This window comes from Scomber scombrus, chromosome 17 (genome assembly GCF_963691925.1).
Source record: "Scomber scombrus chromosome 17, fScoSco1.1, whole genome shotgun sequence".
Lineage (NCBI taxonomy): Eukaryota > Metazoa > Chordata > Actinopteri > Scombriformes > Scombridae > Scomber > Scomber scombrus.
Window position 1 is genome coordinate 22,589,118 of NC_084986.1, and position 23,546 is coordinate 22,612,663.

At 37.8% G+C, this 23,546-nt stretch overlaps 1 protein-coding gene across 1 annotated transcript in view; it reads right to left on the reverse strand.

Moving 5' to 3' along the window:
• Positions 1 to 589: 589 nt before the first annotated feature.
• The window catches only part of scara5 (scavenger receptor class A, member 5 (putative)), an 87,310-nt gene continuing 64,353 nt past the window's right edge, over positions 590 to 23,546 (reverse strand). The window contains exons 9-11 of the mRNA XM_062437450.1: positions 23,309 to 23,374; positions 11,244 to 11,432; positions 590 to 886 (exon numbers count right to left, since the gene is read on the reverse strand). Coding sequence (XP_062293434.1) covers positions 753 to 886; positions 11,244 to 11,432; positions 23,309 to 23,374 — 389 coding nt within the window. The 3' untranslated portion in view covers positions 590 to 752. The remainder of the gene's footprint in view (positions 887 to 11,243; positions 11,433 to 23,308; positions 23,375 to 23,546) is intronic.

Below are 23,546 nucleotides of genomic sequence, written 5' to 3' on the forward strand. Positions count from 1 at the left end.
AGATTTCCAGACAGTTTTTGACCTACAAATCACCAAATCAGTGCTTACCAGGTAATGTTATGTAATATATCATGATAAGGCAACGCTGGTATATTAAGCATCACTCAAAAGCCATTCCTACATAATACTGTGAGGAGCAGCTACCTGCAAAGAAAAGAACAGTTTGTCACTGACACTGTCTTGTCAGTTTCTTTTTGTGTCATTTCAGCTCCTCATCTGACACATGTAGTCTCTAGGTTGGTGAAGTTGTTGGATCAGCTCCCTCTCAACTAGAGGTCAAAACAACAAACATGACTCCAGACGAGCCTCTGAGGGCAACTTCCTCTTACTCTTATGAAAGCTGACCAGTGACCCTTAATGGAAGACAGGTGAGCTCTGTAATTCAGTCCTGATGAAGAGTCCTGTCCTGTGATCCTCCCCCTGCGTACCAACTCAAATGGTGCACCGCGGTTAATAAAATGAAAACTTTGTTGCTCAAAGTTTAAAATTTTGTGCATTTTCATTGGCCCCCTTTTTCAGTCTTGTGGTTAAAAAAGGTCACATGTTTAGTCATAAACTTCTAGAAAAGCTGAAGATTTAGTTCACGCAGGTGAGGTGGCACTTTTTGCAGGTAAAACAAGCAACACACAGCTAATACGCCACCTCTTGGACAAATGTTTGGAAGATGTCCACCTTGTATCTTCTTTAAAGTTGAAGGCACTTGTTTGAGGAGATGTTTGGCTGCAGTAGCAATAACAGGATCATGAGGGGTTTTAGATGGCACAAGTCACACCAGCGTCCTCCACGTGGCCACAGTTGGTTTTGCCCCAACCAGAGAACTTACACTGGTGGATGGTGTCTTCAGTCCCTGTACACGCCACATCATCCATCCAGATCAGACCAGTACCTGAAAAGGAGGAAAGAGACATTACATTATAGTTTTTGATGACAAACTATTTCTGATGTTGAGGTCGATGTCTTTGCTCTGATGTTGCATGGCTTTCCTTGAGCTTTCTTTTCGCACATTGTCATTGTTTGGTATTTCAGTCAAATGCTGCATTCATGTCATGTCAGAACTGTTGTAATCATGAGTTTCAGATATCCCAGACATACTTAGAACTGTTTTTCTGGAAAAGTTCCAATCTATCTGATTTGGCACTTAATAATACAGACACTCCTGAAATCTAAGCAAAAACTGATGCCTCGTGTCAGCCAAAGTCCATTGTTCAATGTAATTAAACTCAAATTTAACAAATATATACATTTTTTCAATGCACAGTATTAAATGCTCACACGACCATCACTGTCATCATACAACCTTCTTGAGTCATCAGACGAAGTGAAAGCTTGCAAAACAACTCGTGGGAAAGTTTCCTTACATGTGACTGTAGCACTGATATATAGTTAACGTTGTCTGATGATGTCTTGGCTCCAATCTCATCACTCCCTGCAGCTTACATTTACACACAGAGAGAGACTGAGAGTGATGATAGCAGATATCTTCCATGGGACTGAAGTCAGAGCTTGTAAGTTGATGCTGAGGTGGTGGTGGGGTTGAATGTAGCAAGCAAAAGATTCTTTTGGCAACATCTGGACAGTTCTAACTCCTTAAATAGACGTCCAGATAGAAAGTGTGCGTTGTGCAGGTGATGCAGAGAAAGGAGCATGTGACGTGAACGTAGCAATGCCGGTCGAGTTGTGAACTAGATCGAAAACTTCGGAACCTTTTTTTGGTTATTTTTGTTTTGTTTCTCCCATCTGTGTTCCTTTTTGTTTTCCTCCTCTTATTGTATTAGTTCTGTTCATATTCTGCCTATTGTTAAATGAAAACAGAGAAATATACATAAAAAGTGCATGAATTCCCTTTTTCAAGACCCTAAAAAGAGAAGTCCCACATCTAAAGCTCAGTATATAGGTAGTGATGTGGAATACAGCGAATGAAAGCAATAACCCTCCCTCGTTTTTTTTTCTTCATCATTTTGAAGATCAAAGGTCCAGCCAAAACTTATTTGGAAGATAAAAAGTCACATCTGGACTTCAACACTAGCAGTCCAAGTTCAGCGTACCCTCTGATGGCTCATTAATGTATCACTTTCCTTTTCATTCATGTGCACAAAGTCAAAGTGACCTTACTGGAGTCAAAGGGAATGAACATGTTGGCTGTGGGTTTGGGAGTTTGATCAGCAGCTGCAGTTTGTGACTACCACACATACAGTATATAGGTCATAAAGTATAGAAATCATATATAAACTTAACATAAACATTCTGAACCACTGATCATGACACATTATTTGTTGTTGTGGGATGTAGAAAGGAGACTTTTTCCCCCAAATCCTTAGCAAAGCAACACAGCTTTTAACTGCCTTGTAGTCATGTGAGAAGAAAGTTATGTGGATGACAAACTTGCATCTATATGGTTGGTCAGGCTGACAAATGGTAAGTTTCTTCAAATTCAACATAAAAGAGGTTTTGGAGGGAAATGTTATGAGCTGCACAGACTTAAGTACACTGCTACCCCTCCTTCTTGTAAACAATAGAAGAATTCGTCATTTTAAGTGTCTGACTTTCTTGAGTAAATCCTTACAGGACTTCCTCGCAGAATTGTTGGTCAGATATTGTAGTACTGTATCCGGTAATAAAACACACAGTCCCAGCTGGTAAGCAGAGCTTTGGCAGTGTTGTTATCCTATAAACTTTGGTTCCTGTTTGTGAAACTAAATCACTGAAGAAAGACAATCCCAGACGATTCAGTTTTGCAACAGTTTTAAATGGTCTACGGATGATGATACTCAGCTGTGAGGGAATAAGAGTGAGACTGAACAACATTTGGTTGTACTCACATGCTGATGCTCCGGTTAAAGGATTCATAACTAAAGATTGTATGCCCTGTAGGTAAGAAGAAAGGCAGACCCATCAGTGATGCCACTAAAGCAGCATCTGGAGTCTTGTAAATGGGGATATAGCTGCTGTTTTTTACTACTCTGCTATAAATCAAAGCTGTTCGTTCAGGTGAACTGAGCTGACAGCTAAAAATTCAAACAGGATAAGAGAAGATAAAGAAGAGTAATATACAATATGCCAAATATAACAAACAACATTGTGGCAGAGTCATAAAAGAAGAATATAAAGAATAGACAAATCAAAATTCACACGTAACAGATAAGTATAATCAGAAGTACTACAGTAGTCTACTGTCAAGCCAACAGGCTCATGAGGCCAAAATAAAACTCCTCAATCAGTCTATGTTTGATATTTTCAAGACCACTCATCATCTCTCAGATCCTCCTAATCCTCCACTTTATTTTCTCTTACAACTGGCAAAAAGTTAAAGGCACCGTCAAGATCAAAATCACTTAAAAGTTAATCATCACTCCAGTAGGGCTATTTGAGAAGTGATTATTGTTTGTGATGAGAAAAATGTAAATGAAAGAATAATGGAAACATTTTAATGAATCAATGATTAGGTTTTGGGTTGAACGAGACCCCAGTGTTATTAATTCATACCCAACTCTATTAACTAAGTAGAAAAATAAGAAACAGACCAGGAGGTTGAAACATGCATTATTCACTAAAACTCTAATAACTGTTGCTGCATTCTCATGTTGGCAGTAAGCTCCTGCCTTCTGTCACAGGTGATGAATTCATGATCTGCAAAGGCATTTTATATGAAAAGTATGTTGGCCCTGAGGTGCAAAACACACACACACATGGTTGCCTTTATATCCCTGTGAGGACACACATTCACATGATGCATTCCCCAGCCACTTAACCAGAACAACTAAATACCTCAACTCAAGCCTTACTCTACAATGAACAGAAATCAAATTCTAACCTTGACTTTAAAAACAAGTCTTCACCCTCAAATTGTCCTATGAAGTTGTGAGGACAGGTCAAAATGTCTTCACAACACAGAAATGTCCTCACAATGTTGGCTTTCAACTGAAATGGGTTCTCTCAAAGACACACATGTTTGTCTTTATATCCTTGTGTATATCATGTCACCCACTGACATGATGCATTACCCTTTACCATAACAACTAAATACCTTAACCCAATACTTACCCTGAACTGAACCTAAACCCAATTCTAACCTTAAAACCTTCAAATTACCCTTTGAAGTTGTGAGGACCAGCCAAAATGTCCTCACAGCTCAGAAATGTCCTAGCAACGCTGGTTTTCAACTGAACTTGGTTCTCAAAAAGATGGAAAGAAACCTGCGTGTGCACAAACGCACACACGATGAAACAGAAAAAGTTTTGGGTATTCTTAATTTCATATCTTTAACGTGGAATTATTGTCTATTGCTTGCTTAAATTGAGTCGTGTTGAATTTCGTGTTGAATTGACAATGATTTGCTTTGTATACACTGTACTGTGAGTGTTTAGTCTGGTCTCTCATGAAATAGATACCTTGATTTCAGTTAGACTACCTGTTTAAATATCTGTAAATCATTGTCAAAGTATGATATTTGATTAGAAATTCAACACACAAACCATCAACACAGAAAAAAAAAGAGAAAAAAAAGACTAGTTCAAAACCTTACAAAAATGCTAGATGGAGAAAGGCAATAAATCATATTATTCAGTCTGTAATGTAGCTATAATAAAATCCAAACTGTTATGTAGCCTAATAAAATAGCCAAACCACTGGTAGTTCCGACTAATCAGTGTTTGGATTCCAACTGCTTCGCAAAGTAAGACAGTGATCGACAGATGGTTCATCCAATCACCTGCCAAGTATTTTTTAAAGTGTCTGCCCTTTTTCAAACGGCTTCCATGGACGACTTCTCAGATGGTTCTGTGTAACAAACCATCTGGCACATCAGGTTCACACTGTTGCAGTCCAGCCAAAATTGGTTATATTTTTGAGGAGTATTATGCTTCTGACAGCATCATCAGTCACTCAAAACTGCTTCTGTATGTGATTTAGTATTGATTTATTCTTTCAGAATAGTTAAAGAGTCAGTTTTTGGCTACCTTTATGAGATAAAATAGTAGCAGGTAAAATATTTATTGGATATGTCTCCGGTAATCTGATGTTTTGGTTCATTTATTAAATGGCTTTTATACTTTCTGTCATGTTAACATTAAATCTTAGTATTAGCTCTATCATGGAAAACTTTTCTTTCTAGCTAAATATATTAAATTACTGATTCAATTGAAGTTGTATCATTTTATACATTATACCATGCTCCTTAGTTAATAGGTTGGACGAGCCTCAAACATAATCAATCACAAGTGTCATTACAGCTTACACTTACAACTTCAGGTATCTGGCCTGCAAAGACTTCATCTTCTGGAACGACTCGCTGCACTGGAAAATCAAACTGTCTACTTTTCCTACTCCTCCGTTGGAAGCACATTTAAGAAAATTGATAGAAGGTGTAGCAGCATGTGACATTGAACTCATGCAGACATGTCAGAAATGTTTGATGAGCCACGCAATAAAGAAATGTTTCCAAAACTCTCACTGGGACTGTGTTAGACAGCACGTCTACCAGTGATGTGTTTTATGTAGTGTTGTTCCATTAAAGTTTCCCTCGCTGACTTCACGCAGACGGAGAAGTCTAACTGTAGTCCTTGAACTCCATCAGTAGTGAAAAAATAAATGCAGCTCTGGTGCTCCACTGGTTTTGATTGAAATGACTGAGACTTCAATATATGTGTGTTTGTGTGTTTTAAAGATACACAGTACATTCCTTAAAGGTGCTCTCAAGGGTTTGGAAACTGTTATGTTTCCAGTCCTGTCAGTTTCAAGCTGGCCTGTTTCTCTGTTTTTACTGCATCAAAGCTCAATGAAGGCAACTAAGGATTAAAAAAAACTGTATAAAGTTTTGAAGTGTTTAGATCATCACTGGACTCATAAAATCTCAAACAGAAACCCAGACTTATACTGTACAATTTAGCTTGGTAAGCAAGTCGAATCGAGTGTTTAGGTAGCGCCTTGCCTGCTGAACTGCCAAACCCGCTAACTCAAATTCACCACGACTTCACCACCACAGACGAGTTGTAGCTGCTGTTGCAGTGGGCCAATCACATGCTGCATTAAACCAAAGAATGCTTGCATTGATTGGCTGTGAGCAAGTCTGTACAAATAGTCATATTTTCTAGCTCTGGGTGCAAAAATGGATTGAATAGGTATCGTTTAATGGGAGACGTTTCGATACTACTTATCGATTTATTTCAGTCGATACCTTAAAGTTATTGAGAACCGATACCCAGTCCTAATAAGTGTATTTAGATACCTGATTCAGAAAAGAAAAGAAAAGAAAAGAACAGAAAAAACTTTATTAAAGGGAAAACAGAGGAGGGATTCATCTTCCAGCACAAACAAATTATAAATGGAATTTGTCTACAAACACACAACAAATGAAGCATGTGTCTGTAAAATCTGATCACAATGACACAATTTGAATGATAGCTCAATAAAAAAAACAGCAAAAACGAGCACACCAGCATCTCAATCAAACCATCTGCTTCAGACATTCCTGCTTCGATTCGAAACGTAACAATAAAGAGAAAACTGGCTGCAGATTTGACATCTTGAAAGCAGCAGGAAACACCGAGTGCACGTGGCTCCGTGCAGCCGCGCACTGAGTGGAAATGAGGTATGCACTGGGTAAAGTGCACATGGAGCTGCGGTGGTAGCCAGGTCTAGTGTTGTTGTACATGAGCCCCAGCTGCTCGGCTGCTGTGCCTTCTGGGGATTTACTTTAATGGACATGGGCCTTTAAAGCGTTTACTCTGGGTCTCAGCACGCTTTTTTTATAGCACAAATTTATTGCAGGTTTCCACAAATAAGTGTTAAACGTCCAACACACTGTGAGGGGAGTATACAAGGACATTTTAGAGTGATTTGAAAAATCCAACATGACACTAAATTTAAAATTATGTTGACAAAAAACAAACCCTATCTGCAGAAAATCAGCCAGTCCTGGATTTTGTTAAATACCACATTTTCTGTCCTCTGTAACTCATTCTCTGTATGATATTTGTGTCTACTCATTGATTATTAGGTCAAAAAAACATTTTTTTTTGTTTCCACACATGAGCGATAGAAGTAGTGTGAGCCTTTGGGACAGTTTAGACATGGATCTAAGACACAGCATCAACTCAAACAGAGACAGAAATATCATGTTTTTAAAAGCATGATAAATAATAAACAAAAACATATTGTTTGAACATCTGTGGATGATTACAGACATCAATGTAACTATCAATCTAATGCTCCACGTTTTCATTGTTGTTGCAGGCTATCATACAACCGACATCATCAAAATGCCAACATGTTAAGAACTAACAAACTGCACTTCAACATATGGTTTTATGCCAAAAACAACTGTATAGGATTAAAATTGAAAGTTCATTCTTGACCTTGCAGAAGAGCTAGTAAATGGATCTTGTGGGGAGCTTGTGTAAAAGTGAGCCCAGTCAAAATGAATTATGTTGCTGAGAAAACACAGACTCATCATTTGGACGCATGCATTGATGGATTGCTTTATGGTTTGGTTATTGGAGTACTTAAGCTGAGCAAATATTTTAGATTGTAGTACAAAAATAACAATCTGTGCCTGCCTGTGCGCTTTAGTTGCTTCGGCTGAGAGTTTTCATCCAATGCAGATGGATTTGCGCAGAAAACAAAACATTTGAAAGCTTTTCTTCTCGTGAGGGTTTCGGGCCCGATATGAGATCATGAATGCACCCTCTCCTCTAAGGCTTTCTAGTGGTCTGGTGAAGAATCTTGCATGCAATTTAGTCATTTGTGATGCTCTTTCTTTCTTGTTTATTTTGGGTTTTTTATTATTGATCTGGTTGCAATCCTGATTTTCTAATTTGCCTCATGGGAAGGCTGTAGCTCTGCTAGTAAAGTGGATTACCAGCAGAGCTACAGATAATTAGTTACAATTAATTGAGATCAACTGCAAAGCTGGAGATTCAGCTCCTAAGCTCCTCTTGTTCCGGTGTCATAGGGTAATTGAGAAAGGTGCCCAAATTACCCTAAACCAAAATGTTTATGGCAAAAATGTGAGTTGCTTTGGAAACAAGTATCTGTCAAATTAACTTCATACCATGCACATGTAAATATTTTATTAGCAAAATAACAAGGCAGGGGCATTTTTTTGAGTTGTGTTAGTGAGTAATTACAGTAAGGCTTTTTCTTCATTGCACTGAGCTAATAAATGGCTTCTTGATTTGGTCATTTGGTCTGCACAGTGTGTTCTTTCCTCTCAAATCTGGTCCTGAGAAATGCCCCAAATGGTCTTGAAAAACGTTATGGATCAGAAAAACAGAAAGGTGAGTCACTCATCTGAAACCATTATATTTGAATTCCAGATTGTTTTAAAAGTAGTCCAGCCACACTGTTAGTCTTTGCTCTTGTCTGGAGGTCGTCCCCTGGAACAAAGACATGTTTTCCCCTAATTTTCCAGTCTTATTGTTAACAACTGTGCTTGGACCGACTCTGAATGATGTAAGGTTGACTGGTGAATGAAATAAAATGTAGAGAGACAGAGAGAGAAAAAAAGAGAGTGATGGATATGACCTCTGAGACAACTTTTCTTGACGACATCTGGCTCACATGACTTTCCCTATAAAACCTCAGTATTAATCCCTGCAGCTTTTTAGGGCACTGCTCAAGTCGTACCATGCAACGACGAAAAACAGCCGAGTTAGTAAAAATCCAAACTACTTCCATCAGTAAATTTCACCATGGATGTGTGCCGTGGGTGTACAAAATGATTGATTTCCTGCCATGATTGAGATGTTCTTTATTTTACAATATGACCACTGATCCCTTAAAGCTGATGTAGGTAGAGTTCTGGAAAAGGTAAAGAAACGCCAGAATTTCAGAATAAAGCCCTCTTCCTGCAGCTCTTCCGCCTCCGTTCTCTGTCATAAGCCCCTATGAGGCATATGAACAAACTTCATAAGTGCACGCAACACAACACACAACTTCCTCTCAAGGTACCTTAAGTAACCAGTAAACGACAAACAAGAGCGTTTCTCAACTGTTTCAAGTCCGCCACATAAATAATGAGTGTTCCATCTCTCTGCTTGAAATTGAGCTACATTGTCTATTATCTTTCAATGTTTGCCTCCAAAACCTCCTCATGGGGTGTTCACACTATGGCCAGATACGTTTTTAACTTATGTACCATATTCATTTAGGATAATCTTTAATAGCTGGTAAACATGATTTAGTAGTATTAAATAACACACTACCACAGCTAGCCATTGTGGGTTTAAAAATGTACGTTACATACCTGGTACTCCCACAACAGCTGCCACCCTCTACCAAGCTACATTTCTTGTTAGTGTCATGGTAAATAAAAAGGGTTAAATACCAAAGGGAGTGGATTAACGGCAAGAATCAGTTTTTCTTCCATTTTTTTCGATGGAACAGAAATTTTGGGAAGAGAGAAGGGGAGTGGAAATGGTGACACAAAAAAATACGATTGGTTGAAGCTTGAAAAAAGTCAACGCCAGCTCAGCTTTGATTTGTAGTGCCTGTCACGCAGCGACAAGTGTCGGAGGTCAGTTTGTAACTTCATGTCGCCGGCATCCATTGAACATGAGCAGCCTGTTGCTTTGTCACCTGTAGTCTGAACACACAGTCAGTCACCAGGCCGTCAGAGAGCCAGACCAGCAGCTCTGAACCAAGTCCCAGAGCGACGAACAGCAGCAGCAGCAGCAGCAGCAGCAGCAGCAGCAGTGATGCATAAAAATCCATCACTGCTGTTTACTTCTGGGAGCTGACTTCACTTTCTTGGAAAGTGTCCTGCTCTGGTATTGTTGATAAGATTATGTGTTATTCCGTTTCTCCCCTCACTACCGGCAATACTCTGATGATCACATGTTGTTTTTCATTCTTTCTGTTGATTTCTGGTCTTTTTCTTTCCTCCTTCTGCCATTCAAGCAGTCTTCTCACTTCCTATCCAGTTGTAGAATTTCAACAAATATGACAAGAGAAGCTTCTTAAATACATTACCTAGAGTTTATAGTTAAGGAGTTGTTTCAAATATTAAAAATGTCATCATATACTCATCCGTGGTTTAAACACACTGTAAACAGCAAGTTTACTATCACAGCATGTATACTTAACTTTTATAACAGTTACAACCAGTTTTAAGACCGACTTCCCTGCATCCACTGATTTATGTTAGTTGCTTGAGACAGATAATTGACCACAAAAACATCTAGTCTCATCTTCCCCTTTTTGTATTTGTCACTTAATGGATGAACTCAATGAAGTATGTAGAGAACTATGTGCATGACCACATCTGCTTTCATTTTGGAGAATATCAAGGCTTTTCTGCACCTGATGTCATTGTTTGCTTAATGTTTTGTCTTGAAGGTTTGATTTCCCAGCAACGACTCATAAGCATGAACGTTCATTCTTGACCCGGGAAATAGTAGTGTGACAAAACAATCTAAACTCAAGATCAACTTACACTAATTAATATGTCTATATTAATTATGGATCATATGACTTCTTATATGTGAAAAGGGTCACTTGTAGTGACAGGTTCTCCTGTTTAGGTTATCTATATTCTCACTGCTTCCATCAACCTCGTTTCCAGACACAGCAGGGAGCTTCAGCCAAAAAGCTGTGATAAAACCACTGTACACTACCTGTCCAACACTAAAGACAAAGTTAGCAATTAGTGGAGTTTTACGCAGTTAAAGAGAGAGATATTTCTCTGAGGTGTTGGTGGAGACCAAAACCGAGCTACAAGAGAGTGAATATTGGACTTATATCATCACCAGGTGGACAGAAACATGACTTTATATGAATGATAATGTTGCTCTATGTTTGCTGAAAGTGTATATAGGCAACTGTTTGCTACACGTTCATCATATGAACTTAATAGGTGATATTATGTAACTGTTGTGCTATGCACAAAAAAAGTAATTGCTGCACTTTTAAAGAAAGAAAAATATTACTGTGTCACTTTTTCTTGTTTTGGATTAAATAACAGCAGCTACTGAGATCTTACATCAATAGAATTAATCCAGCTCAACAAAATATTCATTATGATCAATTACTTATCTAAAGCAAGTTTCAAGTCTCTGAAAGCCCATTTTCTCTTTGTCTAGCCATGAACTAAACAAAAATAACCCCTGTATGGTTGATAGGAAAGCAAACCGAAAAACGTATGATATGCTTTGGACAGCTGTCAGCAGTAAGGACAAGTGTGCAGGATTTGTGAATGATGGGCTAAAATGCGTAGTGTGTGAACAGTATGTTTGTTGAGTGTTTCGTACCCTGTCCGAAGCGTCCAGTCTTATGGACCTCAGTGGCTCCTCTGTATCCGAGCATCCTACAGACCACGTCTCCGTCCTTTTTATCCCAGACGTCGTCACACACCGTCCCCCAGCGGCGTTCGTGGAAAACCTCCACGCGACCCTCGTGAGGACCTGACCCATTCACCAGCCGCACCAGGGTCTCCTCCACTGCAAAAACACACACATACAAACAGGCGTTAATATAATTATCGGTGTATGCAAATACATGTAGGAACTGGCACAGATATTCCCACATTTCTCTCTACTGTTTCGTACATTTGCAGACAGTTTCTTGTGTGTTTTTATTGGATCCTCAACATCATAGGAAACCATCACAATGCTGCTTCCACATCACAAATGAGCAGAACCTCTGAACTCAGACTTAAACATCCCTCTGCGGCTGACTGCTTTAGCACAATCTGCTTTTTCATTTACAGCCATCAAACATTAAAATACGCTTCCAGCCGAGCTTAAAACACAGACTTCCATTCTTTTCTCTCAATGGTGCAAACAAATGGATACTGAGCAACCAGTCATGTTGACATTAATTTGACAGTGATTCAGATTTTTAATTGTAATGAACTGTAATTTTATAGTTGTACTTGGATGAGTGTGCTTCTATTTATATGTTGATGTGTGCTTGTAGATTTGTCTGTATAACTGCCACTGTGATAGAGACTATGTAATGCTGTGTGTCTGTTGTATGTGTTTCTGTTGATTGTTCTGTGTGTACCTGCCCGAGGAGTGCAGATGGCATTGTTTTTTGTGCAAGGTCCTTGTACAATACAGAGATGAATAAATTAAATGTTTTTCAGTGTGCAGAAAAAAGACAAATCTTTATTATTTATGCTACATGACTACACTGAAAGAATACATGACTCTTTTATCTGGTGTTTGCTGGCGTGGCTTTGAACTCACACTGAGCATATTATTTTCATTGCGAATGTTTATGAATTCAATGAAGCTCTGTAAATCAAACCAATATGAAAACAAACTTAGAAGAATAGGTTGTTTTTGACGTGCTCCAACAGAATTTTTTTCCTTAAACCGCAGAAGTTGTCTTTGATTCAAAAAGAAGAATAAATAAAATGACTCTATGTGAGGGAACGTTTGTTTCTTTCTATTCAATGGAACCCCCCCCCCTCATAAAAGCTAAGGGGTTACTAAATGCTGGGTTTGAACTTTTCCCCAAAAGCAATTTTTCATCATCTGACTATCAAGACTTAACGTCTGCCAGTAACCTTGTGGACCTGACAGAGCACAGGTTGAATATCTTAAAATTCATAACTTCCTTTTTTTGGACTGTGCATCTAAGTGTTTATCCAGTTACTTTATTGGAAGGAAAAAACAAGCAGCTGTATAGGAAATTCAAGAAGAGAAAAGAAGACTAGATGAAACAAGAATAATGACTAATGAGAATAAAATATGAGATGACGAAAGATACGATGATAAGATTACATAAAATGAGATGAGTAGACAAGACGCTGAATGAAAAGAGTAAGGAGGGACATCATAAGAATGGACCATATGAGATAAGAAGAGAGGAAGTTAGAAAATGTGATGAAAACTGAAGATGACAGAAGAAAGAGAGATTAAGACACGAATGAGTTAGAGAGGAATAGAGTAGAACAGTAGTTGTGAAAAGTTAGGAGGTAAGTTTAAAAAGGATACAATGACAGGAGAAGATACGTTTCTAAAAAGAAGTTAATATTATGATCACATGACATAATATTTAAAAAAGAGATGAAGACATGAAGATGGATAGAGATCAGAAAACAAGAATCTACAGCTACGCTAGAGACTCCATCAGGCTTTACTTACAAATGTTAACATGCTAATGCAAATATTTGAAGTTGATCTGATGAAAATTCAGTGGATCATCAAGGTTATTACAATTCATCCTGAAAGGAACATGAATGTTTGTTGCAGATTTCATGACCATCCAATCCAGAAGTTATGGAGACATTTCACTCAATACCATCAAGTCAACCTCATAGTGGCGGTAGAGTAAAAGCTAAGATATCACCAAAGTCTCTAGGATACATCCTCTGGGTACCATGAATGTCTGTAAAAATGTAATATTTAATTCAGGATCAAAGTGGTGGATCGACTGACAAGGCCAAAAAAGCAGATGAATGCAAAAGAAATTAGAGCAAAGCTGAAAAAAGTAATCACATACCTTCCTATAAACACGGTCTAATTAAAGCCAACGTACGCCTCTTGACACTGATTTAGACTTTTGTCCAGCTAGCAGGAATTTCCTGATGTTAATTTAAGTTTTGGGATAGCTATTAACTTCACTGAGGGGCATGACGGCCAAGAGCCTGCATATAAAAATTTACCGGCAGTATAATCAAAATAAGATGTGCATTTGTGAGCGTGTGTTTGTATTAGCAGAAACTTCGTGGATCCACAGTCCATCTCGTATTCCTGTAACAATGCGGCAGCTGCACTCGTATAACTTGACTTGATTTATCACCTTTCAGGACGCAGTGAGGAAATGAGAAAGAGAGGTAAACACACACACGCACGCACACACTTACATACTCATACCTACACTATTCTGGACTGCTCGCCGGTGTTAAGACCTGCACGCTGACTTAGATTCTGTTGACAGAGTGCTGGAGACTAAAACCAGACACATTATCTAGACAGGATATTAGTCTCATCAGACCATCATAAATTTTAACTGTGTACCATTTAACTCTCATTATACATGTCAAGTACTTTGCACTCACTAGCCCATCATAATTTAATATCTACCATAACTTATTATCATATCTGCTTCATGTATTTGCAACATATTCTTGAAGAAATCGGATGTACTTTCAACCTCCTGTTGCTGTTTTTTATGGCAATACTGAAAGGAAGAAAGAAGGAAAAGGAGAAGAGTTATAAGTTAACACATTTTGTATAAGACAGACGTAATTGAATCCTCTATTACCTGAAACAGATGTTGAATCTATTATTAAATTCATCAAATACAAAACAGTCTCTCCTTTATACAGTTGTTAAGAAGCTGGCTCTGCCCAAAGGTAGCAAAATCTGCCCACCAGCATCTTGAAAGGTCAGCAATGACCATGTTACATCTTGTTTGTTTAATCTGTACAAAAACTGAAGCATAAAAACAACAAAGACTGGGTTTAGTTGGTCTACTTTTTGGCATAATCACTTGTAAAACTACAAATTGTCATTTTTTTCACTTTGATTTTATATGCACTAGACAAACAAGATAGAATATGTGATGTTTTGGTTCGTGTTTAGTGGTTACTGCTTTTAGTATTGTGTGTGTCACTTATTAATTTCATTGCACAGAGCTAGATGAGAAGATTAATGCCACTCTCGCATCTGTACAGTAAATGTATGCCACTAGCAGAAAGCAGCTCAGCTTTGCTTAATGCAAAGACTGGAAACAAGGGGGAACATGTTATACCTAGTTTGTTTAATATGTATAAAAACTGAAGCGTAACAAGACAATTTATGGTTTCATGGGATGTTCCTGGAAGTTTTTGTAATCACTGCCTGACGCCATTTAACCAGTTGAGACTTTAAGAGGTCACTGCACCGCTCCAAGAAATAGTCCATACATAACCCCCATATCAAACTTCTCATCTAATAAAGCAAAAAGGCGTATTTCCCCAAAATTTGGAGATATTAAGTGTTGCTCCCACTATTTTGTTTTCACAAGGGATGAAATATTCAAACAAAGAATTTTGTATAATCCAAAAGGTTATCAAGCAAACTGCGCCTATCCTATCACTGACTGGCTGATATCATAAAGAAAGCATCTTTATCAATCCCACATACTGCGCTGTTTGAATACCCCTGTGACATGACTCACCACTTCCTCACATCTCTCTCTTTCTATCCATATCTTTTTCTCTCTCCCTTTTGCCCTTCATTCTTTCCCTCCCTCCCCCGCTGTGCAGATAAGAGACTTTGGGGAGAAGAAGAGGAGGAGAGGAAAGGTTCTGGATGGATGCAGCAAATGTAGACTTGAGACTTCAGGGATAATCAGAACCATACAACCAAACTCCAAGACATTCGTATCTTTGCTTTGAAGAGCAGGACTGCAGCATATCTGAATTGGACTGAGTTATTTCTCTCTTGTGGAAGTGCACAAGATTTATTTTGGCAGAGAATTAGGCAGAAATCAGGCAGATGCATGACGAGAACGCTATGGTAAATCGATCACTTCATTCATTGTAAAAAGATACAGTGTAGAAGAGATGGTGAATGACACTGCAGCTTGTCAACAGTTCATTAATTCTGTGTGTAATTAGGGTGCTTTGGATAGAAACCATTTATCTCTAACTTTAACTCTGAAACAAAAACGTAACAGTGACGAATGGATTAAACAGCATGTTTATGTGCTTTAAACTGCAATTTTAAGCTAACTAACTTCCTAGCTATGGAGCATATTATAAGCTACCAAAACTATATTAGTTTTATGGTTACAGGTTATATTAAAAAAGATTATTTACAACTGGCACATCAATGGTGTTTCCTACTGGACAGTTTAGGGTAACATTAGCAGCTCTGTCCTTCTCTTCGTTGGAAATTGGATAAAACAACCCTAGCTAACGTTAACTGAGACTGCATTAATTTGCCAACGCACTGCTTAATCCTCGTCCTAAAAGCCTTTTCACTGGTAACATTCAAAGGGAAAACATACAGTTAGAAATAAATATATGTATGTGAATATAAATAAATGTATAATAATCACGGCAAATTTTTTCCATATCATTGCCTGGGACATGTAGCTTTAGCCTCATGGCCATTCCACGAGGAACGCGTTTTTGATGTTTTTTTTCACTGGTGCGAAAAGATAAGTCTTTTTTCTCCTTTGTCTTGTTTAGTGAAGCATAATCTACACAGACAACTATTCAAATCAATCTAATCTCCTGTTGTATGTTTTGAACTCATTAACAGTATCTATATTGATGAAGGCTCCCATTCTGCCTTAAAACTACTTTGTTTCTAAAAAATTCTGCTGTCGGTAAGCCAGAGGAGGACTGTTAGGCTAGCCAGGAGCTGCTGTTGACAGGCGGCTGCTTCTGTGGACAGAGACACTGAATGCAGGTTGGAGTCAGTGTGTATTTAACGGATAGGACTTACTGTGGATTCATAGTAAGTCTTTCAAAAAAGATAGTGTATTTCATTACAGTATGAGCATATTAAAAATCTTTTTACATGTTTCCCATTTTTTAAAAGCGAGTCAACCTGAGTTTGTGTTTTCAAACAATTTATGGAACTAATGTTAGCTTAATATTATGCTAACCTTAGCTTAAAGCTTTATAGTACATTAAAATACAGTACCAGATTTTGGTAAACGTGCCAGCAACAGTTGTCATTTCAGAATTACAAATGGTAAATCTACCTCTGTTATCATTGTGAACTGTGCCGAGCAAGAACGTAGCTTGAAACACGTAGCAACAGTAACTGAGAGAAGCACATTCATCCTTGTTTTGTCGACATGTTAAATCCATACATTTTAATTTTGGATAAAAATATAGAAAATAAATGAAGCTGTTCTTGCTGTGGTTGAACACCACAGCTTAAAAAGCTGTATTGAACTATTCACTAAGACCTTCAGCTTGTGTAGTAAATTGCTCTTTCAGCCTTTCAGACAAACTGCAGTTCCCATGATACACAAGAGCTTGTGCACAATGACACACATGCTTAGCAATCAAAATAATTATACAAAAAGTCAAAGATGCTTCTAACTGATCCCGTCTCCACATTTTGACAACTCCAATGTTGTCAACAAATCAAGTGGTTTACCTTAATTTGGACCAAACTTGACGTTTCACAACACGCCCACATTTTCTGAGAAAGTAGGGAAATTCATATGAGCTGCAAAAAATATAATGTGTGTTTTTATCCAGAGAAAACTAGACAAGTCCAAGTGTTGGTTGTTGTCCAAGTGGTTCAAGCCTCAGAGGCCACTAGAGCTACAGCACCAGACAATACCTGAGGCCAGAATATGCAGTGATAGCCTTTTACTAATGTTTATTTGGCAGGCAGGAAAGCTCTGGACTGAATGGCTTCAGGACAACAACTAACTAACTCCGTCTGTTCATTCAGTTCCCCTTGAAACTTATATGTTATTGTCTTTCACATTGTTTGCTCTTCTAAGTCCCCTTTCCCCCTTGTTTTGACTCTTGCATTGCCTCTTCTTTGTGTTTAGTGTAATTTGTTTGCTTCTGATTTGATTTTCTTTGCTATTGTACATGCATGCTCAAAATTTGGGAAGCACACAAACAGATTCCAGCAGTTCCAGCTTGTGACTAATGTGATATTTGTTTCTACATTTTGAGACTTTTGCATTGAGGAATCTATTCAAATCACAGATAAATAAGTTACCGTTTCCCTCAAAAAGTAGGTTTTACAGCATTTTCTGTGGTTCTGGAGCTGTTTCCAAAAAACTTTAAAAGTGTGTCTTTGTCACATGACCAAAACCAAGAATGTGGCAGTTTGTGCGTACTCACGACAGTTATTGTTTACTTGTCTGGCTATAATTATTGTTTGGTGAAGACATGTAGATACATTGTCTAAAACAGGCAAACAAACTTATCCTATAGAACACTGGACAGAATATATTCATACTGTCTGGGTATAAGAGTCTCGAAAGGATAAACAATAAAAACAACAATGAATTGATCAAACTAAACCAGCATTAAATATGTGAAATTTCACAGTAAAATCGATTAATGGAATGGAATGGAAACCAGTGGAATAGTTAAAATTTATAAATGCTTTGATATGTGAAGTCACACCATTGATGAGTAGCAAGCTGTCTGGATGGGTTTTGAGGGACGGTTTGGTTGTGTTGCTGAACTTAAATTTTCATTTAACCCTCCTTGCAGACTCAAAACTAGAGGCGAATGGTCTTTTGAATAAACTGTTTGAACATATTGCCCTGGGAGTGAACTAACTTTCCCTCTTTGATAAATCTTTATTGAATTTTTATTATTTACTATCCCAAGAAAAAAATACCAGGAAGGAGTACCCAGTACAGAAAAAATAGAAAGTCACATGGAGAACCACTATGACTAATTAGCACAAACAAGTTCCTGTACATATCTGAAAATAATCCTCTGAAATTGAATGAAACAATATACTTCTGATTTACATTTTTTACATCTTCAACGTAACAAATGTCCTCTGTGATTGCCACAAAGTAGGGAAATTATTAAGAGATGGATAAAAAGCATTGTTGGCTTTAGTCTTTTCCTGGGATTTGCTGAATATAAAACAAGGTTTTCCATAAAGCTTTCAGGGAATGTCTCACTGACTCAAATGTAATCATCAATGCAAAAGTCTGAAATGTAAAACACCCGATTCTTAAGATGAAATAGTAAAATGAAAGAGTGGCCTGGCTTCAACTTGATTCAGCATGTGGATTCCTGCATGTTTTAGTAACTGTGTGTGTGTGTATCAAATCAGAAATGAACAATATTAGATTAAATACACTGTGGGGGAGCTGGGTTTGTTCTTTTCCAGAGAGGAAATAATTGGATACACCAAATATGTGTGTACATGAATAATAAAAACAGCGAGTAGGGGGTATTTCAACACAACTGACAACTCAATATAAACAAGAAAAAAACCCAACAAAAGTATAGATCTGTTGATATTACTATAATATTACTTATTATATTGGAGCTTACAGCTTGGCTACAGGTGAAACTCCACATGAAAAGAACAACACTGTGTTCTCATGAGTCCAAGTCCCAGGGTGAAAATAAATTCCTAATTAGAGCCATGAAGCTCAAATCTATTCTGTTTGGATCCCTGTAGCTCCACAAAAAAAAAAAAAAAAACAGCCTGTCAAACATTAAGCCCACCACACTTATTGCTGGACCCCCGAGCTTAGCAATCAAACTGTCAGTTGGCCTCTGAGAGCATAACTGTGTGTGTCTATATGTGTGTGTGTGTGCAGTTGCATCACTTCCAGTCTCTCTTATAACAGCCTACATCAACTGTTAAGTGAAAATCACACAACATGTTACATACACATGAGAAAATATCTTTTAGGGATTGTAAGAGGCATATTGTTGAACTGAAGCCTCGGATAGTGTTGGATATATTTCATGATTTTATCCTTACAAAGAAATACAAGGGGATCACTACAGTTCATGACAATCTAATCGGTCTCTGCTGAATTCAGTAAATAATAGATCCACAGCAATGGCCAGTATTTTCCAGCTAATCATCTCACCTGTTAAGTGACAAACACAAACACATCCAAGGCCTCCATCATTTGGTTATAAGGGGTAACAGTTTACATGAAATATACAATGACTAGCACAAAAGTGTTGCCAGATGGGACTTACAAAAATTAGCCCAATCAAAGCCTAGAATGAGTCTAATAGTTATAAAAGTAGACCAATTTTTATGTTTCATTTTAGAGTGTTTTCGTTTTATCAGTATAATGAGGTACACTCAATTAAGTAAAAAAAAAATTATGAATCTATATTAAAATACAAATGTATTTTAGATTATGTTAATAAACGCTAAAAGTGTTCACTCATTTGAACAGATGTTTCTGTTTTATCACAAAACATAAAGTTTAAATTTAATTGAAGTTCAAAGAAAAAAACATTTGGTTTTTTTGACATCATCAGTTTGTCATCGCGTGCGGAGCTGAGCCAACTGAACTCCGTTCACTGTCAACCTCAATTTACTTATATGAGACGAGAGGTCTGTTTGGTTTTGCTTGGGATTAGGGTTGATCCTGGATGCTATTACATATTACTCTAACGTTAGTAGCTCTGCCCTGCTCCTTATTGGAGTTGGAATATGCTCCTTATTTGTTTTCATGTCTTCTATATGGTTTGTCAGCGGATGTTAATGCTGACTTGTTAATGCAGCTGTAGCCTTATAGCACAATATTTATATGTATTTAGCTATAAAGCATATATTTAAGATCCTTTTGTTCTTGTTTTAAAACAAGTTAGCTTGAAATATAAAAAAAGTCAGCTTGTTTTCAACCAACTCATGAAATAAACGTTAACTTAATTAGCTACAGTAACTGTAGCCTGTCAGGCAACATTTATTATCTACTTAGTATATAGTAGAGTTAACTAGAATAACCATCTCCCAAAACTTGATCTTTTCTCTACTTTTGTAATCTTTTGTTTTGTTTTTCTAATTACTGATTCCCACGCTTTACTCTCTCTCCTTTTGCTTCCTCTTTTTTCAGATGTGGTTCTGACTGCCTGAAGACCCTTTCTTTTGAATGTGCGGAACATCAATCCGGATACGACAGAAGAAGATTGTCTGACACAGAAGACAGATCTCTCTCTCTCTCTCTCTCTCTCTCTCTCTCTCTCTCTCTCTCTCTCTCTCTCTCTCTCTCTCTCTCTCTCTCTCTCTCTCTCTCTCTCTCTCTCTCTCTCTCTCTCTCTCTCTCTCTCTCTCTCTCTCTCTCTCTCTCTCTCTCTCTCTCTCTCTCTCTCTCTCTCTCTCTCTCTCTCTCTCTCTCTCTCTCTCTCTCTCTCTCTCACACACACAAATGATTACAATCTGGGGTCCATTTGTCCTTCTTTACACAGAAAATACGCATGTGCTGTTGAGACTTTTAACAGAGAGAAAGAGCCTAATCCATTCAGTGACATAACTGTATGGCAGGTTCAGTTTGTGTTAACACCCAACATATGTGCGGACGAACGTGCGCTTCAGCGGTCTGGGGTCACTCTGGTGCTCAATGCGGGGTGTAATCAGACAGGTATGCACTGTATGCTTTGAAGGGTAACACGATCCGAGGCATGCATCACACGATAAGTCGGCCACATGAGGTTTGTGACAAAAAGTGTATGGCATAGCAATTCAATATTTCTGACAGCCAACAACATGTGGTCTCAGACTGTATTTCAAACATCAAACATCTGAGTTTTGTAAATGACGTGAGGAAAGAACTGATCTTTGATGGTTCTGTAATAGGTAGAAAGAGTAGGTCAAGGGATCGAGTCAATGTGACATGAACACCACTTCATCACATGGAGAAAAGCCACAATGATGTAGCAAAAGAAGAATATAACATTTGTGGCAGAAAAAAGGAGAAATATCTGTGGTTTTGTGGCCATGAATATTTATATCTTCCTCTACCTGAATCCAGATCAGTAGTTTTGTACGGGGTTTCATCTTATTGCCACAGGATTACAACCACATATGCACACACGTTATGATTTTTAAACCCTTTTGATGTCCTCTAAGCCATGTGTTTCTTCAGTGTGTGTCGGAAACCGTGAGATTACGCTGAAAAGAAAAGCAGATCTACTGATCCTTTAAACCTCCCGTAGCTCTTTGCACAGGATGTCAGGTGAGGCAATGACGAATGAGGCCCCATAAAGTCATTAGCTCGTAAATTTTTGTTCTTGTATTGCCAACTGGTGGTTTCAGATCACACGCACTGATGTATGTATGCCCAGGAGGATTTTCTTTATTATGACTGTGCAGACAGACAGCATTCTATATTAAAAATAACTCAATATTTACAGTGCATTAAGGATATAATTTACCTTGCACAGTTTTACTTGATGCTGCACATAACTCAACCATGCTGAACTGAGGCTTTTTCAGCCTTTTTAGTTCAAATCAAAGCTGTTTAAGTCTGGGATCTTTTCTCTAACAAACATACTTTGCAATCAACAATGTTTACATGTAGCCAGTTTTCCCCCCACCACGTCTTATCAGTTGTGGAAAATCTCAATAAACTAATTTAAACAAAAACACAGCAGCAGATGCTTGAAATAGTTTAGATTCAGAATAAACAGAGAAACATGCTCGATATTATCACCTAAAAAGGCTTTGATGTAACAAATTAAATGAATCTTGGAAATCATGTTGATTATTCAAAGTTCATCCAGTGCCCACAGAATGTTATTAACCATGTGAAACTGTTTTAGGAGTAAAGGCAAGGAAAAAACCTCAAAACTGTCCAAAAAGATGTGCCAAGATGTTCTAGATTGGATGGATGACTTTATAACTCATTACTCTGACTGAGACAGTTTCAGTTAAAGGTGCCCTGTGAAGTTTTATTTTTTTTCTCTTACACACGCATGAGGATGCAGATGTAATACATATTCCTGGAAGTCAACATGAATGTAAACAATGCCAGTTTCAAACTTTTCAGAAAAACTGGTTTTGCGAATGTTTTATGAGGAAGGTAATGGATTCAACACGTGTGTTAGACCACAAGACCACACAGAATGCATTTTGGTGAGTAACATTCAAACGGAAATTTTGTTTACAAGAAAACTCCACAGGGCAACTTTAACCCAATTCCACTATTAGATTTGTCAGTGAACAAGACGGGATTACAATTGATCAAAGCAGCAAGACAACTTTAATCCTAACAGTAGACACTTTCCAACTGTTCATCTAAAAAAAACTTAGTGGGAGAAGAAGATGATCGGAAAAGTACAAAATACTATGTCAGTGTCACTGAATTGAAACAGCAGATTGTTACTAATTACTGAAATTTAAGTTGATTCAACATGTTTTCCTTCATTTTACTGTTGAATCTTTCTGCAGCACTTTAATGTTAAACCATTTTAGATTTACTGAGTGTGTGGTAATCTTACAGGCTCCAAGCTTCCAGAGACTGCCATTAAAAAAAACTACACTTCTACTATTTTTTGTTGTTGCTTGTACAGCTTGTACAGTAGTAAATGAAACTTACTGTCAGAACAAACCTGTGTAATTACTTAATGAAAGAAATTACTGTGAAATTACAGTTGATTGAATCCACTTTTTGCTGTAGACAATATAAAACCTCCCTTAAGGACTCCCAGTGACTAAGTAACATGACACAAATCAATGATATGCATGGTAGGTGTCAGTTGTGGCAGTTATATGACTCCAGCATCTTTTTATTACTGCAAACAGGTAGCATGATGCTACCTGTTTGTTGGGAGGACAGACTCTATTGGTAGCTGAGGACCAATAAGTAATATATGCTCTTCCATATCATAGACCAAATGCTGTTTCTTGTTTCTTCCCTCATTTACACTTTTGATTCAAATATCAGCACTCACCTGTTTTCTCGCCCCTGTCTCCTCGATCACCCTTCTCCCCTTTCATCCCTCTTTCTCCTCTGTCACCTGAGGAAAGAACACAACAGAAAAAAACAAATGTAAAATGATGCAGAGTAGCAATAAAATCAGTTAAAATGAAACTTTAACTTGATCTTAACATTAAACTTGACCCTATTTGTCCTTGTAGAAAAACACTCTCTATAACATCACTGCAGATCTAAAGGTAAGAAAAAAAGAC